This window comes from Sparus aurata, chromosome 3 (assembly GCF_900880675.1).
Source record: "Sparus aurata chromosome 3, fSpaAur1.1, whole genome shotgun sequence".
Classification (NCBI taxonomy): Eukaryota; Metazoa; Chordata; class Actinopteri; order Spariformes; family Sparidae; genus Sparus; species Sparus aurata.
Window position 1 is genome coordinate 4,968,658 of NC_044189.1, and position 18,382 is coordinate 4,987,039.

Sequence of the window (18,382 nt, forward strand, 5' to 3'; positions counted from 1 at the left end):
GAAAATCTTTATTGTAATAACTTCCCACAAATTTATTAATACAATGAATAATAGTCGGGGTGGTTGTTGTTTGTTTGTTTACCAATACACCTACTAATACTACTGACCGTGGGTGCAAAATCCAGCTGCTGACTCTCCGCTGTCACACAACGGATCCCCCGTGACCAAAGTGTCAGTTGGACTTCAGACGAGCCGGAATACAACACTACTAGAACTGCCGTAAGCGGTCATTTGGACCGCTAGATTTAAACTCTATAATCTGTCAGGTAAATACCCAACTGAGTGATGAATGCATTCATTGTGTCATGATATTTTTTTTTAAAACTAAATAACGAATTAACACCAAAGTGTACATTTTAATAAGTTTAATTATAATTAAACTTAGTTCTTTCGTTTTTTTAAATGTAGGCCTATATTTATCAATATTCATCGCACATAGTAAACCGTAATTATTGTAGGCCTATATTTACACACGATTTTAATAGAGAAAGCTCAGAACAAGAAAATTAGCCTAACTATTAAAAGTAACTTCTTTGATTATGAAACATTTTATTTTAACACTTAATAATATATAATATAATAATAATAATAATCGAAAAAGCTGAAAACGAGCTGATCTAAAACAAAGACAAACAAAGAGTCGTTGTGATCACTGGTCACAGTCTGCAGATTACCTCCGCTCTCCTCACAGTTCCACACGGGCTTGTGGCATTTCAAGTGTCCGTCGTTTGGCTCCGTTTGCAGTTCTTTTGGACCGGCACTGCCTCGGTGTCTGTGTCAGCGAAGATGGCCAGTGGCGGTCTTCTATAACATCCTCGACCTGACTGAGATCAATGCCCGCATCTTATTCAAGGAAAGGAGGAAAGTCCTGCAGCAGCTGGCAGAGGAGCTGAGGGCAGAATACATGGAGGGGAAAGAGGCCGCGGCAGGCGGCACAAGGTGGGCAGCAGCGAAGCATACGCAGCAACAGCAGACACGGAGACGGAGGCAGTGCTGGTCCAAAAGAGCTGCAAACGGAACCAAACGTGGGACACGTGTGTGGTATCTGTGAGGAGATCGGAGGTAATCTGTGACCAGTGATCGCAACGGCTCTTTTTTTGTTTTACATCAGCTCGTTTTCAGCTTTTTCGATTATCATTATTTTATTATATATTATTAAGTGTTAAAATGTTTCATAATCAAATAAGTTACTTTTAATTGTTAATTTTCTTCTGAGTTTTCTCTATTAAAATCGTGTGTAAATATGCAATAATTACGGTTTACTATGTGCGATGACATGAATGTTGATAATTGTAGGCTATAATTAAACTTATTAAAATGTACACTTTGGTGTTATTTCGTTATGTTTTTTTTTTTTTTAATATCATGACACAATGAATGCATTCATCACTCAGTTGTGTATTTACATGAGAGAATAGGATTTAAATCCAGCAGTCCAAATGACCGCTTACGGCCGTATGTTGAATTCCGGCTCCTCTGAAGTCCAACTGGCACTTTGGTCCAATCAGAAACATTATTTGTCCGGATCTAACTCTAGGGTTGTGGAAAGCGCATCGTTATACCCTAACCAAGATATCGATCATTAAGATTAATTGGATCAGATCTGACTGGAATGAACCCGCCACAGTGGTAAACTGATTCAGTTCACCCGCCAGCACACAAACTCACCCGCATTTGGCTGGTGGCGGGTTTAATTTCCATCCCTGTTATAAACGCTGCAGTGGTAAACTGTAGGCTAATAGACGGCTCTGGTAATATCAGTGACGCATAGAGGGGGAAAGAATAACACTGATGTTGAATTTGCAACAAATTATTCAGACTCTGGTGACAATGTCGCATTTGAGGCTGCTGGCCGTTCGATATGCAGCCACGTAAAAACCTTTCACCATTAGACAATTATATCAGATTTTTTTTTTTTTTCAAAGCACAGAGATCCGGGGCTATTCCCAAAACATCCGGGGCTATAGCCCCGAATGCCCAGGTCTAACGACGCGCCTGGTGATAGTCACAGACAGAGAGGAGAGGGAGAGGACAGGACAGGACAAGAGCAAGAGTAGTAATAATTGTCATTCTAAAATACTGTCTGGATATAAATGTCAGAATCAGATATTACTGACATTTTAGATTTATTTACAGGAAGGTTTTATCCAGTTATCCAGAGTTAATTGTCTTAACTCTCTATCTGTAAGGGTTAGGGTTAGAAAGTTAGGATACATACAGTTTTGTGGCATGGTTGTCAGATGTTTGTTGACAACACAATAAATGTATATTTTTGAGAAATTGTTTTATGTTGGATTATTCTTGAAGGTATTTCCTTTAGTTTTGGGATTGTTTGGAGCTTTTACCTCTTGTAAAGATATTTAATGGACTGTGTTGGAAGTTAGAACAGTGAACAAAGGTATTATGTCAGATGTGTTCACATAAAGTGTATTATTGCCACCTTCCACCTAATACCATTGTTTTGTATTGCTGGGTGAATAAACAAGAACTTGTATACAGGTAGGGTACGGACTAATATAGTATAATGCAATTACTGTAATTATCATTAGTTTTGATAACAGTTTTTAAAACATTTGATTTGAACATGTTGACAGTGCAAGAGTGCAACACTGCGAGAGAGAGAGAGAGAGAGAGAAAATATCATAATCTGATATCTTTCATCTGAAAAAAGGCAGTTATCTGATTATGAGAAATCTGATAAACAAACTTAGATGTTTGCCTGATAATTAGTTTATTCATTTCATGTGTACATGTTAATTTGATTTCAATCATTTTGTTTTAAATCTAGACAGGTGGTCTCAGCCAGTGCTAAGAAAGGTCTTCTGCCTGCCTGTTGGAGAGATAGACAGACTAAAGCATCAAATTGAATTATTCTCTAAAATTGTACTGTTTATTGTCCCCCCCAACTATGAAATGGGATTTTCGCCCCTGCTTTCAAGGTATGTGCAAGTGAATAACAAAATCAAAAGACACGGCAACAGCGAGCCAAAACAGATCCTCTACCACCCAAATTGCATTACAGCGTACAGTAGCAGCTCCGTTGTCTTCATCTCCCAGCCGCAGCTGGACAACCTGGTTTTGCAGAATATTGTGGGAGAGCTGCAGTTTCAGTGTTAAAACTAATAGAATAATAGCCATCTGTGGTTCTATATGGGCTGTGGCAATAATTTTGAAAAATAATAGCTCGCATCAACATATTGAAACAAAAAAAGAACTATGAACTAGTTCATTTTTGGAACTGTGAACTTAGTTCAAAATTTTGAATAATGATCTATGAACTATGAAATAAAATTTGTGAACTGAACTTTGAAATAGTTCATGTAGAAAGTGAACTTTCCCAACACTGTCAGTAGTCACCACTGTCATACTAGAATGTTAGCATTGGGGAAATTCTGGCTGCTTCTTGTTTGCCATTCTTGCTCGCTTGCTTATATCTTTAGCAGAGGGTAGACAGACATTAGTCCAGACCTATTCAACTGGTGGCCCGTTGGCCAGATGAGGCCCTTTTACAACTTCATTCCAGTCAATTGATAATTTTGTTTGGAGGCTACTTGGCCAATTCATTAGTTTTTTCTGTCATTAATCACAAAAATACTTCATTTCAAAGTCCTTCTCAAAAAAGTAGTTGAAGCCCGATGCAGCCGGTCTGATCATTTCATACAAGTCGAGTGAAACAGTTAGATTTTCATTTCTTTCTTTTTAGCTTAAATTGTTCATTAACAACTCCTAAAAAAATAACTATTCGTAACAGAAAGAACACAGAATGGGTCAGTACTTACATTTACTCTATACAGACAACTAACAGCACACCAACAAATCAGGTGTTAGAAGTCCCAAAACCAAACTATCTTACATTACTGTCTCTTCACATGTTGAGGTGTAGAGCTTTGCTAACTCTCTCTTACTCATAGATAATTAGAGATGCATCATCTGGAATCACCTCAGCTGTACATCATTAGAGGAAGAAAACAACACTCAGTAAAACAACCAATCAGAGAGATAGAACATAGAACAGTCCCACCTTTTCAATCAGTCCTTTTTTATATGTAACTTTACTGTTATTGCAAGAAGCCATCTTTTACTCTTTTATTGTATTTTAGTTTTGCAAAGCTAAATAAAGTGTGACCAGGAGAGTCACTGAGTGTGTTTGTCATTCAGGTCTCTGGATTCAGCTGCTCAGAGAGCTCTGTGCTGTTGTCAGGAGCTGCAGGTCAGAAACAAACATCCTGGATTGAACTTTTATAAACAATAAATACAGGAAACAGTGTTGAAAAGGTTAATCTGCACAATAATGTGAAACATGTTTTAATCTAAAACATGAAGTGTGAGTCAGATCAGCTGAAATAGAACCAAAGTAAGTTTTACTTACAAGATGGAGGGCTGATGGCTGAAATCAGAACAAGACAAATAATTTCAGTCCAGTTGTAAATGCCAGATTATCTTTAGTCACTTTATTCCTCTCTTCTACTCACTCAGACTGAGTATCTGCATATACTCAGTCTGTTTCAATCTGACTGTATTTACTTTCTCTGATGCTTGTTTTCATTTTGAAACCTGAATAAAAGAAATCAACTCAGACTGGAATCAAAGAGGTGAAATCTTTCCTTTTTCTTTCTCACCTTTCTTCTTTTTGTAAACAATGAATCCAGCAGCACCGATGAGAATGAGAGCAAGAACAACAACTGCAGCAGTGACAAGGACGGTCATGTTACTGGGCTTCACTGTTGAATACAATAAAATGAGACTGGCGCAGATGAACAACAAAATAGTTTATTACTGGTTTTGTTTTTTCCAACATGAATTCTCCCCTTCAGCACCCTCTGATCTCACTCTTACCTTCATTGGTTCTGATCCGATCTTTCTCCAGTTTGGTGATGATGTCCTCCTTCACACCAAAGAGCTGAAACACACAGTCGTACTTCGTCCAGTCTTCAGGTGTGACTGATGAAAGGTTCAGGTCAGCACTCATCTGGAAGGTTCCATCGTGGTTGGGGAGGATCTCTCCGTGGTCCACCTCCTCATGAAGCTCCTCTCCATCTTTCCTCCAGAAAAGTGAGGCTCTGTGAGGGTAGAAACCTGTAGCAAGGCAGCTGACTGGAGAGGAGGGAGTCTTCTGGAGGAGAGACACTGAAGGAAGCTCTGGAGAGAGATCAATGAAACTATTTCTATTTTCAAACACTGAGACAGCAAACTTACTTAACTCATGCTGAGTGTACACTGACTATCACAGTCTGAGCTTCGATGCAAAGCTCACGTCTTGTTCACCTCCCAAGCCTCAGGCCGCCTCCATCAATTCAATCAGGGCACACAATGGGGAGCCCTGTACTCTGAGCTCTACCGCAGAGTATTTGCGGCAAAGCCCTCCCTTCCATGCAACCTTTGCGGGGCTCTCTCACACCCAGCCACCAAAAGCGTCATCACTGCCCCACTTCCACGTCCTCTCGCCTCAACCTCACGCCCCTGCCCCCCCACTGACCACCGCATGCTGCACCGCCTTCTCCCATCACCCCCAAGCCTGCTCTCCCCCAACCCACCAACTCGTTACCATCAACCCATGGCACCCTCCCATGTGGCATCGGGAGGCTGGTACTCTTCCAGGGTGGCAGGATGGTCTGCAACAATTTTAACGACCTTGGTTGCAACCTCTCAAGCTGCTGGTTCCTCCAAACTTGTTCGTTCTAAAGCAGCGCCCACGCCAGATCAACCCCATAACCCGATCAAACACGCACCTTGACTAAGCCACCACCTACAGAGACCCCTCAAAATCCCTGCCCTGAAGACCGCCTTGACTCACCACCCTGAGCCGTTCCTTTGTCCACTACCTCATTTGTCTTTCATCCAGGCTTCATCACCGTCCCTGACTCGTGATTCACCTGCACCAGCCTACAGTCTGCATTCACCCAACCTGACACAGTGGACACATTACTCCGTAAAGAGCTCAAGGACGGCTTCATGATAAGACCATTTTCCAGCCCACCCTTCCAAATCTACTGAATCAGTCCCATTGGCATCGCTACAAGAACATTTGAAGCTTAATTGGCGAAGTTTCAGGAGCAGGACCACACCTCAACAGCGCCAACTTCCGCATTTCTATAAATAACCACCTGACCCTCTCCTCTGCTTCGCTCTCGTATTCTGCGCTCTCGCACCCAGAAACGAGATCACGCGACATCGCCTCGTCCGAGCACATCCAAACTTTTGTAAGAGCAACATCAGACTCTACTCACCTCATCATGGACTTCGTATCACTATCCCTGTCGGACAATCTTTCAGACGAGATGAGGATCACATTCATCTGAAGCCGACTACTTTCCCGTTACCTCTGTACCCGAGACCCCGATTCCAGTGGCCCAACAGCCGCCTAGGACGCGAGCGGGTCTGAAGAGCACCAACTTCGTCTCATCCATGGTTCGCATCCCGCCTGTTTCATCTCTCCTCAACATCCAAAATGATCATAGTTCGTCCGACGACTCTCCCGTGTCTCCCAGCCCACCTCCTTCCGCAGCAAAGAGAGTACGAGGAAATTCCGGAACAGAAAGTCACCGACTCTGCAGTTCGCCACAGTTCGCTGACTCCTTCACCTCCAAGAAGCGAAGCCTCCCACCATCGTTCCACCAACACCGGCCGAACAACTCGCCGGTCGCAACGTCTCCACGCTCCGGTGAGTTCCCCCGACCGGCTTTCATCTTCTACAGTCACCGATTGGACATTAGCCACTCCCCAGAAAATTTTAAACGACAAATTAATTCTGTTTCACCGAATGGACTATAAAGCCAAACTTTCTCGACACGCATTTGAGCTTCTTCCGTCAACACCAGCTCTCTTCCGGGTGACATCATCACACGCACGCAACACACCGCGACGTCGACGCTTAAAAGGGACAGTACAATTAAATACTACAGCCCAAAGACAGCAGAAAGCTCATAGACAACAGAAAGTGCAGCAGCAAAAGTGGAGACAGTGATCCTCAGCCAGATCAAATGACTCTAGAGTTTCTGCTACCACCTCTCGTCATCACTCCACTCCAAAGGGAGTACCCAGATGGTTTTCAGGACCTTCCAATCCCCATCAGGATTTTCATCATCGACACCAGCAACCTACAACATGGTGCCCGCTGCCATCCAGTTCTAGCCACCACAATATCCAATCTTTGAAATAATAATAATAATAATAAAAAAAAACAATAATAATAATAAAAAAAAATAAAATAAAATAAATAAATAAATGAATGAATGAATAAATACAAAATAAATAAATAAACTAATGGCTGCACGTTCCGTTAACACCAGATCGCTTTCAGGTGACGTCATCACGCACAGCCCTACAGGCAGTGACGTCTACGCTCTTGTTAAAGGGACAGTACAATCAAATAACACAGCCCAAAGAAAACAAAGAGCAGCAGCAAAAGCAGAGACAGAGATCCTCTGCCAGATCAAACAACTCCAGAGTTTCCGCCACCACTTCTCGCATCACTACACTCCAGAAGGAGCGCCCAGATGGATTCCAGGACCCTCCAACTTCTATCAGGATTATCATCATCAGCTACAGCAACCTACAACCTCAAGGGCAAACGACACATTGCCCACCGTCATCCAGTTCCAGCCATCACCGCAGCTAAACTTTGCGGGGACTCCTGGCACAAGGATGCCAATGCCCCCTACTGCCCCCTGCTAGCAACCACAGCAGCCTGTTTCAGCGGAGGCTCCTGGCACCGGGATGCCAGCGCCCTCTGCTTCCCGTGTCCAGCAACCACAGCAGCTTGCTTCAACCGGGGCTCCTGGCACCGAGATGCTAGCGCCCTCTGCTTCCTGTGTCCAGCAACCACAGCAACTCGCTTCAACCACTCCGGTCTGTATATTAAAAATTACTGTCCATTCTTGCACTACATCATGTAAATATGTATATACGTCGATTCGGTTCCATTTCTTTCCCTTTTTAACTATAGTGTCTATTCTATTATCTATTTTGCTATTGCTCTGTTCTCATAATATTCTGCTGCTGCGACAAACAAATTTCCCCGTCTGCGGGACATTAAAGGATTCTGATTCTGATTCTGATCCTGGCACCGAGATGCCAGAGCCCTCTGCTTTCTGTTTCCAGCAACCACAGCAGCTCGCTTCAACCGGGGCTCCTGGCACCGAGATGCCAGTGCCCCCGGCTTCCCGTTTCAAGCAACCACAGCAGCTTGATCAACCGGGGCTCCCGGCACCGAGATGTTAGCACCCCCTGCTTCCCGTTTCAAGCAACCACAGCAGCTCGCTTCAACTGGGGCTCCTGGCACCGAGATGCCAGCGCCCCCGGCTTCCCGTTTCAAGCAACCACAGCAGCTCGATCAACCGGGGCTCCCGGCACCGAGATGTCAGCACCCCCTGCTTCCCGTTTCAAGCAACCACAGCAGCTCGCTTCAACCGGGGCTCCTGGCACCGAGATGCCAGCGCCCTCTGGCGCCTATTTCCAGCAACCACAGCAGATTGCTTCAACCAGGGCTCCTGGCACCGGGATGCCAGAGCCCTCTGCTTCCTGTTTCCATCAACAACAGCACCTCGCTTCAACCAAGTCTCCTGGCACCAAGATGCCAGTGCCCTCTGCCGTCTAATTCCAGCAACCACAGCACCTCGCTTCAACTCCTGGTACCAGGTGCCAGCACCCTATGCCGGGATGCAGAGAGCTTCCATCTCCCAGCTCCATCAGTCCCAGCAGCTCATGTCGGCTGGGGTCGTCAGCACCGGGATGCCGGCACCCGTTCTTCCCCCTCAGCAGGCAACCACTAATTTCACTTTATACACAGCTACCCACACTGAGCTGCACAAAAAACCAAATGAGAGCTTCAGCCTTCTCTCGCCTGTCGGCGGCAGTTCCACCAGCACCCATACCTCCAGAACAGATGTCATCTACCCCTTCAGTCATCTTCCCGTAATCAACGGCGTATAAAAGAAAGGCAGGCCCGTCATGCACCAAGGAGGTCATTCGATTTGCAACGGCTTCAACAGTACCGGATGCACCGTGTCCCAGTGCCGCTTCCTCCTAGTTTACTTCTTCTGCAGCGGGGGCCATGCCCACCCCGAATGCCCGTACAACCTACCTCGCCAAAGCTAGTTTCTCATAAAGGACTTGAAGAAGGTCTTCACCCCGGACTCCCACACAATCATCTATCTCTTTTGAAATCCAAAATCTTCAGTCGACCATAACCGAGCCAGATTCAGTTGACCGCACGCTCGCTAAGGAAGTTAAGGAAGGTCCAGGAACAGACCAGTGCTCTTAAAGTCCTCCCTATTCACCCCGACTTCTGCCGTTTCTTCAGCATCCACCTGCGTGGTATATATTACTTCGCCGTTAGGCTCACCTTTGGTCGCAAAGCAGCCTAAACTCTTCAACACCCCACCTGAAGCCCTCAGCTGGATCCAGTCTAACAATTTCCCCCCACCTCATCGCCACCCGCTTCCAGCCTGATTACCCTGACTTCAGTCTTCTCCAACCTCGGGGTCCCATCGTCGCAGAGAAAACAGAGGGCCCCTCCACATCCCTCGAGTTTCTCTGAATCATTCTTGACACTAACAAGTTTTAGACTTCATTCCCGGTCGGAAAGCTCAGCCGAACCTTCTTCTGTGCCCCGCGCCGCACCAAACGTCAACTTCTGTCCCTTCCGTCCCATCACTCTTGACCTCCATCTCCCTGGATAGCTCAAGCCTTGCTGAAATCCGTCCGTGACTCAACCCTCTCACCAATTGGAACGGAATCACTTTCTTTTACGATGACCAACCAACTAACCCACATGACATCCATCTGTACATCGATGCTGCTCCTTGGGCCGGTTTTGGGGGGTTTCTACAAAGGAAGATGGCTTGCGGCAGAATCGCCCCTGAAGCTCGCTAATGAATGCCAGAAGTTCAGAAGCTTGGCACCTCACGCAGATACCTTCCCTACGCCAGTTGGGCGTCGACATTCAACTCGTAAATCCTGCGCTTATACCCCTGATAAGCGACTCCCAGAGCTCTACCATCAACAGCCTATCACCCTCGACCCTCTCTTCCTACTGGACAGCTTGGAAAGCTTCCATTACTTTCACGACCAATACAACACAACCTTTCCGTCATTTGATCTCATCACCACGACTTCTTTCAGTACTTACGCCCATTCCTCATGACAAATCACGCATCACCAAGCTTACCTTAGCGGTATCAGCTTCTTTCCAAGACAATAACCAGCTGTTCGTTAACAGTTCGTTAAGCCCTCGCTGTCTTCCTCTTAATGCCGACTTGCTGTTAATCTGCCTCCACACAATCCGTTCCGGGTACGGTACTCCTCAAGTCGCCCAAACCCTGGAAGCCATGTTCTTGCTTGCCTTTTGGTTTCCTCAGATGCTCCGAATTCACCTCCTCAACCATTCACTTCGACTCAAGCCGTCACGCTTGCATTTCTGACTTGTCTCGCTTTTCAGATGACACTATGGTGTTCCACTTAAAGCAAACCAAAACCAATCAATTTGGTCCGCCTACACCCGTCTTCTTCTTCAAGGTCCAATCACCACTGAATCCCTTCGAAACCCTCGCAAATTTCTTGCAATTCCGTAAATCTCTCTCTTCATCTCCGAATCCAGCCAAGTGGCCATCACTTTCGCCGGGTGCTCTCATTGTCTGGTATTTTGCCCGACAACTACTCTGGGCACTCCTTCAGAATCGGAGCTGCCACTTCAGCCTCCCTTAATGGCTTCCCAGAACACTTCATACATCTCATAGGCCGCTGGTCCTCCCAAACGTACCACCGTTACATCCGTTCAGATCTCAAAGATCTCAGATCTGCTCAATCTCTTCTCAAGTAATTGGAGGTTTTTGGGGTTCCGTCGCTGCCTGGGAGCGGCGGCGGATTCTCTACAAGAATCCCCACAACGCACTCGAAGAACTCAAAAGAACCAAGATCTTCGACACTTCGTTTTCCTTTGTCACAACTCGTTGACGGTGTGGTCCTTGCTAGTGAAATTCTGGTTAAAAAGAGGATCATCATCGACCTCTCTTCACCCCATGGCACCACCACCCCAAGCATCAACAACCTCATCCTCAGCCCAGATTTTTCCATGAACGACACCTCCATTACCCAGGCCTTATACCTGATCCGTCTCTCTGGCCTTGGCAGCTGGCTGGAAAAGGCGACGTCAACAGTGCCTTCAAAGTCTTGCCACTCTGTCCAGAATTCTGGAAATTCTTTGACGTTTCCTGGAAAGGCCAATTCTATTTCACAGTCTGCCTAACTTTCGGATGCAGGAGCAGTCCTAAAATATTAGACGCTCTGCTGGATACTGCTCAATAATCACAACCTCCCTTATGTCATCCAGCTCCTGTACGATTTCCTGACAGTCACCTCTGCCATCCAAGTATACCTCAGCACCATCAACTTCTTCGCCAAACTGCTCTCCGGAACTCTGGCCCCCTACGTTTCTCATCCCCATGTCACCATGCTGATCAAAGGCCTTTGCGAAGCACAACCACAGCTCGCACCTGAACACTTACCCTTAACCACAGATCTCCTCTACTGCTGCATCCTTACCCTCCCCTCAGGATATTCGTCTCCATTCACTGACTCAGCCCTGTACCTGATTTTCCTCCTGGCATTCTTTGGCTTTCTATGATGCTAATAATTCACCTCCGCCACATCTACCCAAGACCCCTTACGACACACAACCCTCTTGGACATCTCCTTCCATTCCCACAACACCCTCTGGTTAAACCTCAAATGAAGCAAGACTGACCAGTTTGGCCTCTCTCATCCCATTTTCCTCCTCCGACTTAAAGCGAAACTCTCGCCAAAAAGCAACCAAGGCTTTATTTGGGATTGAACATGAGTCAAACCTTCGTGTGAAAGCATAATCAGGACGAAAGCGGCACTTTTAAGATTCACCGTAGTTTCGGTTTTGGGCACGTTAATTTTGAACAGGAGTGCATGGGCAGGACATGCTAGCATCGCTATTTTTAGAACACTAAGAAGGCTCGACACAACATGAAACTTTGCTCGTAGCATCACCAGGGTCTCTACTCATGAACAAGAGCATTGAGAACATTGTTTGTGTACACAGAGTTTATGAAAAAGAAGGTTTTTGAACTACTCATGTTAGCTGCTGCACACCTGCGCGTCGCCGTCAAGGCAGACAAATAGAGGGGTTCACCATTACTCTCCTGCCTGTCAGGTCGCACTCGGGGATCAACACTTTTTGTCTGGCATAACAGTGACGCGCAGGAGCTGCAGCAGCTAACGTGAGTAGTTCAAAAACCTTCTTTTTCATAAACTCTGTGTACACAAACAATGTTCTCAATGCTCGTGTTCATGTGTAGAGACCCTAGTGATGCTACGAGCAAAGTTTCATGTTGTGTCAAGCCTTCTTAGTGTTCTAAAAATAGCGATTTTGATGCTAGCATGTCTTGCCCCATGCACTCCTGTTCAAAATTAACGTGCCCAAAACCGAAACTACGGTAAATCTTAAAAGTGCCTCTTTCGTCCTAATTATGCTTTCACACGAAGGTTTGACTCATATTCAATCCCAAATAAAGCCTTGGTTGCTTTCTGGCGAGAGTTTCACTTTAACTCTTACCTAACCAACCAAACCCTAACCAAACCCATTCTTGCATATCTACACTAGAGACAAGCACAAGCAGAGTCGCCACGCGCTTCTGGTTTCACCACCATCTCTACCAGATACAAAATCAGGAATTTCTCCAGAACTTTACTCTGGCCACTCCTTCCGCATAGGAGCTGCCACCACCGCCAGCTCCAAACACACCATCAAACTCCTGGCCGCTGGTCCTCCCAGACCTATAACAATTACATTCACAGCCACCTTTGCGATATCTGTCAAGACCACATTCAAATAACTCAGTAACACCTTTGGGGGAGCACCTGCATCTCATCAACCTAACCACCTGCTTCTCATCAAATGAACCATCTGTGCCTAATCAACTTAACCACCTCCACCGCCCTGATCCCATCACCTGTGAAACCTACACAGGTAAGTCAAACCAGCTCTCTCCTGTTCGTCTCAAGTTCGTATAACCCTCCCCTCAGACCCTCTCTTTCTCCACCATCCTTTATCACAGGATCACCAGCAATCACCATCCATCATCATCCACGGCAAGAAGACATGACAGAACAGAGACTTGTGCCATCCAGCACAGGAACCCCATCGAGACGTACCCCCACTCGGTTTCTAGATGGCCCGGCAACCCGCAGCCCCTCTAAAAGCCCCTCTTCATCCACCGACCTCGACCCCTTTTCCATATCCAACCACCCCGACCCCTCTTTACTATCCTCTCCAAATTTTCCCAACATTTACATAAACTACATAAACAGTAAAACTTGGCGTGGTCTTGTTAGTGAACTGGCGATTATCTCATTAAGCAAGTAAAACATGTTACAGCTAATAGAGTGCACAGTGCAAATGTGCACTAAGTGGATAGATAGATTTTGAAAATGATATAAGTGTGTGCGTGTGTACCACTTTCAAAAAGTGGTGTAACGTGTGCGATGCCCATGGTTGGGACAGAATCTAGTTGTGGAGGTGAGTGTAGTTGGGTTGCAGCTGAAGGAGAGAGAGAGGTGGAGAGGGCTCAGGAGAGCTACTTGCCGAGGTTACCCACGGTAGCATGGGAAAAGGCTACACTAATCTTACTGCTACAGAAAACAAACAGACAAAACAATGTAATGTCAGACTGATAAGGTTCATAACACAATGACAGTTCAATCTGAGCAGACTGAATGAAGACTGTTGGTTCAATAAACTACAACAATTCATGTGATTCTACCTGTTCTCAGCAGAAAGCTCCTCCCAAACTCCACATACTTCTTCAGCCAGTGTGGACAAATCTGAGTAAAAGAAATCTTTAAGCCTCTTGCGTTCTCTTCGTCAGCGTTCCAACTCATTTTGAAGGGGACAGCCTCAGGCCTTAGAGCGATCCATGTAAATGTATTTGGATCCAATGCCATGAAGCCTTCTCCATCATAACCAAACTGATCGAAACCTTTGACCTCTTCAGTCTCATCATCCCACTCACAGCTCTCCACCTCTTGTAAAACATGGACACCTGAGACAGAGACAGAGACTGTAATTAACACTGATTCACAGATGAAACATTTAATCTGATTTAAATCAGATTAGTATCATTAGTTTGTGTTTAACAGCTTCAGCAACAAGTCTAACTATCAGCTGATTAATGTTGACATGATGAATAGAGTTTGAACTGATTGGTATCTTGAGGCCCTGGGTCACTTTACAACTAAGATGCAGAACAGTAAAAAGTTAAACAGGCTATAACATGTTACATACTGTACCTCCACTTTGGTTGTAGAGACGCATCAACCTGTTAGTGAAGGATTTGAAGAAGTCTGGCAAACTGTGGAAACACTGTTGTTTGTAATGCTCCAACCGCTCAGGATGCTCTTTTAACATTTTATTCGCCCAGTCATATTTCACATCCAGCCTTTGGTTGCTGTCACAGGACCCCAGCAGAAGTTCATCAACTTCTGCTGTTGCCAGAAATTCTGGAAGGTTTTGGATTCCAGTTGATACAGTTTTCAAATACTTCAGGGAGTGTAGCACTGCAGGACAAACAAAGGAGCTTATAAATAACACTAATCACATTATTATCAATATAATTCAGTTAAAACAGGCTAAACATCAGCCAGTAAAAGTAAAACTAAGTGTGTGTGTGTTTACTATGCAGGAGCAATGCAAAGGTTTTAAATGTGCAGGACAAACAGACTCCATTCAGTATGAATACACACATCATTATCAGCACTCTCAATAATATAATGCATTCAGTATGATCAGGGGTGAAAGTAGGCTGGTATCGTCAGGTACCACTCAAATATTCAGGGCCTGCAGCACTGGGACAAGGGGACACAAGCTGCTGGCCAAAACCCAGATACGATCACATTTTCAACAAGAAAACACATCTGCTAACTTCGTGCCATCTTAAACATGTGGTTTCATTAGACATTGCTTCTAAATTGCCTCTTACCATCTGTACTTTTATCATGCAGTCAGCTGCGACACACAAACAATTTTACTGTTAGATCTGAACTTCTTGTTGTTGTTGTGTTTTCTGTTTTATTTTGATATCATACCCTGTCACTTCTTGCTTTTCAGTTCCTCCTCTGTGTTTTTCCCTCTCAGTGTTTTTCTGTTCATTACCTCACCTGTCCTTTTCCCTCCTCACTCCACTTGTTCCTCATCCCATCGTTAGTGTGTCTGTGTATATAGTCTTTGTTCTACCTCAAATCCTTGTCAGTTCCTTCTGTCAGCCTCCGTCTGTGTTTTGTGTTGTTCCTTCTTCCTTTGTTCCTGCCCATTCCTGCCTGAATCCCGGCCTGTTTTCCCAGTGTTTCTTTGGATTGTACTTTATTCAGTTGTTGCTTTTTTGTACTTCTTTATTTTTTGTATTTGCTCCTGTCTGCTCCTCTTGTATCACCCTGGTATGTTTCTGGTTTATTTGGTGCTCTTGTTCGGTCATTGATTTGTACTTTACTTTTGTTGCACTTTAAGCTTTTTGTTGCTACTTTGTTTTTTGTCCTTGTGACTTGCTTTTGGTTTATCTGGATTCCTTTGTTTTTTGTATACTCAGCTTTGTTTAATTAAAGCTCACCCTTTGTTTACCTGATCCTGCCTCCTGTGTGTATGTCTGCATTTGGGTCCTAATCTAGTTCTCCCCGTTATTGTGACACATGAAATACTATAAAAAATGTTAAATGCCTTAACAACTTGACCTTAAAGGAAAACACAATTGATACGGTTTTGCTTTGCTTGAAGCTAGAAAGGTGGCAGGGTCCGCCACATAAACAGTGTTCTGGAGAACTTATTTTCCTCTGAGAACAGCTTGCTCATTTACTTATGAGAAAAATTAGTTTGTATAATCCCCTCACTAATATTGTAAATATTAAAATTCTGAGTTCTACTTTCTTCTCTAAAACTACTCAATGCCCCTTTTGATGGAGAGGGTCACTACTGCTGGAGGAATGCTGCAGGTAATGTCACTGAAATGCTCCTCATCCCTGATCAATGTACTTTATGTTAGACCCAAAACACACCCATGACTTATTAGTAGTCTAAAAAGAAAATCTCTGTGCCCTGTGAAACTGGCCAAAGCGAGTTGGACCAGTCTGAACGCACCACAGACTGTAGAGCACGCGCTACAGATCGTTCAGATAAGACTCAGAGACTTAAACTGTTCAGCTGTTACAGATGAGGTGTGTTGTATTAATTCAAAACAAGTTGTTGGAATTTTGAAATTTTTTGTCAATATTCAATAATCTGTAAATATATACAAATATACAAATATTTTAATTGTTGCCAAGTGTGATGCCAGGGGCCGAGGGGAAGTGATGAAAGCTGGAGTAGAACCATGAAGAATTAAAAAAACTACTTTCACCCCTGATGATGATTCAGTTAAACCAGTCTGATCGAGTTGAGATGAAAGTGAAACCAAACTTGGAGCAAAAGAGTCGTGTGACCATGAAGTTTAAAGGTTTCAAATGTGATCTTACCTGGTGATGAAACGTGACAGAAAAGAAGCAACAACAATAAGGTTCTCATCTTGATTTGATGAAGACGAGTGAGTGAAGGACCGAGCTGGATCAGATGTTCACTGTTGTTTGTCCTTGCAGAGTCCTGACTGGAGATAGGCGGGTCATTTAGTTCATGTCAAATGAATAGGTCTAATACCATGTGACTTAAAAAAGGAACCACAGAGCAGATCAGCTTACTTTGCCAGCTCACGCCCTCACTTCCTTATTGACATAACCTTGTTTTCAAAACAGCAAAACTGTTGAACTGAAGGTTTGAAGGGTTCACTGACAAAAAAGCCAGGTAAGAGTGCAGGTGAGTGGCTGGCATGAACTGAGGCTTCATGAGTTACTTGAGGTAGAACTCGGTTTATAAGGTCAAAATAGAAAATTTGACCAAAACAAATGTAAAGTTGCAATATAAAGAAACATCCCCCTTTAGATTTTTGAGGTTTTGCAGAAACATACTTACCTAACACTGATTCTTTAATTATGTTTAAATTAATGAGCTCATGCAGGCCCCGTCGTCTCACAACATAAACTGTACAGTGATATCAGTGTTCTGGCAGTCAGATAAACTGGCTTTAGGACATCAGTGCGGAAGAACAGACTGTAAAGTGTGCGTGCTCACATCAATCCTGGACTGAAGAAAACATATTTTACTATTTACAATATTAATGAGAAACTCAGGAGTATTTATTTTTTTCCCAAAACTGAATAAACAAGCTGTTCTAAGAGGGAAACAAGGTTCCAGAACACTGTTTGAAGTTAGAAAAGTGGCAGGGTCCGCCACATGTAAACACAGTAAGACAGTATAAACTGTGTCGTCCTTTAAGGTCAGCTTGTTTATTTAGTTCATCATGAAGACTTTGTTCATTTAGTTTGTTTAGGCATAAAAAAGTCACATTTTTTAAAATTGTTTTGCTTGTTTATTTCTGAAATCTGTGATAACTTTTTTGAAATCACAAGTATGTCAAACCTGCTTTATAATAAAAAAATATTCTTCTATATTTGGCCACAGAAATATATAATTAGAATATAATATTTGATAATATAATATAATATAATTTAGATTTTTGATTAACTACAAAAAGGTGAGAGCAATGTTACTGTTTTTTTTCTGTTGAATTTATGTAAATACTGAATGCATGTAAATCAGAAAATCTACTTCCTTGTTACGACTGAACTAGGACTTTAACTCAAATGCACAACTCAGGAGACAAAGTGAACAAATAAAAAAATCTTTATTTAGAAAAGTACAACAGAAAATCACTTACAAGGAGGGGAAAAACACTGCAACAGCTAATAGACAAAAAAACACATAAATATCAGTGGTAAGAAAAAAATACATTCATGACAATTTAGTCTTTAAATAGTATTTAAACCTAAAATGTACAAACAAACGATAACAAGTGATGTCATATATGTTAAGAAGCAACATTTTAAAAACAGACAGCAGGTGAACAATGTCTCCACACAGCAGATGTTACTGTTAAGTACTGAACTTTCCTTTCAGCTTGACAGTTTCAGGGATTACATTCACCCTCATGTACCAGCAACATGTCATCAGTGATTGTGTCCCTTCTTCTTTATAGCTCCACAGTTTGGAGCACACTGATTTAATCTCACTGATATAAGAGAAAACTCTTTTCTCACTTCATCTTCATCTGACATTCAATCTTTTCAGTGTTTACAAAAAATCAGCAGAGAGGTAAAAATATATTCTGTAAATTCCTGAAGTTATTCTGGAAATGTAAATTGTAAACGTATTTATTTTTAAACATGTTGTGAAGTAAACATGGTGCTGGTAGGTGTGGCTTGTCTACACAGACATACACAA

General features: G+C 43.6%; 1 protein-coding gene across 1 annotated transcript in view; it reads right to left on the reverse strand.

The window, feature by feature from the left end:
- LOC115579318 (major histocompatibility complex class I-related gene protein-like) overlaps positions 1 to 18,203 on the reverse strand; it is a 39,220-nt gene extending 21,017 nt beyond the window's left edge. Inside the window, exons 1-7 of the mRNA XM_030412822.1 lie at positions 18,199 to 18,203; positions 16,525 to 16,541; positions 14,314 to 14,580; positions 13,788 to 14,066; positions 4,818 to 5,139; positions 4,620 to 4,744; positions 4,370 to 4,387 (exon numbers count right to left, since the gene is read on the reverse strand). Coding sequence (XP_030268682.1) covers positions 4,370 to 4,387; positions 4,620 to 4,744; positions 4,818 to 5,139; positions 13,788 to 14,066; positions 14,314 to 14,580; positions 16,525 to 16,541; positions 18,199 to 18,203 — 1,033 coding nt within the window. The remainder of the gene's footprint in view (positions 1 to 4,369; positions 4,388 to 4,619; positions 4,745 to 4,817; positions 5,140 to 13,787; positions 14,067 to 14,313; positions 14,581 to 16,524; positions 16,542 to 18,198) is intronic.
- Positions 18,204 to 18,382: the final 179 nt, after the last annotated feature.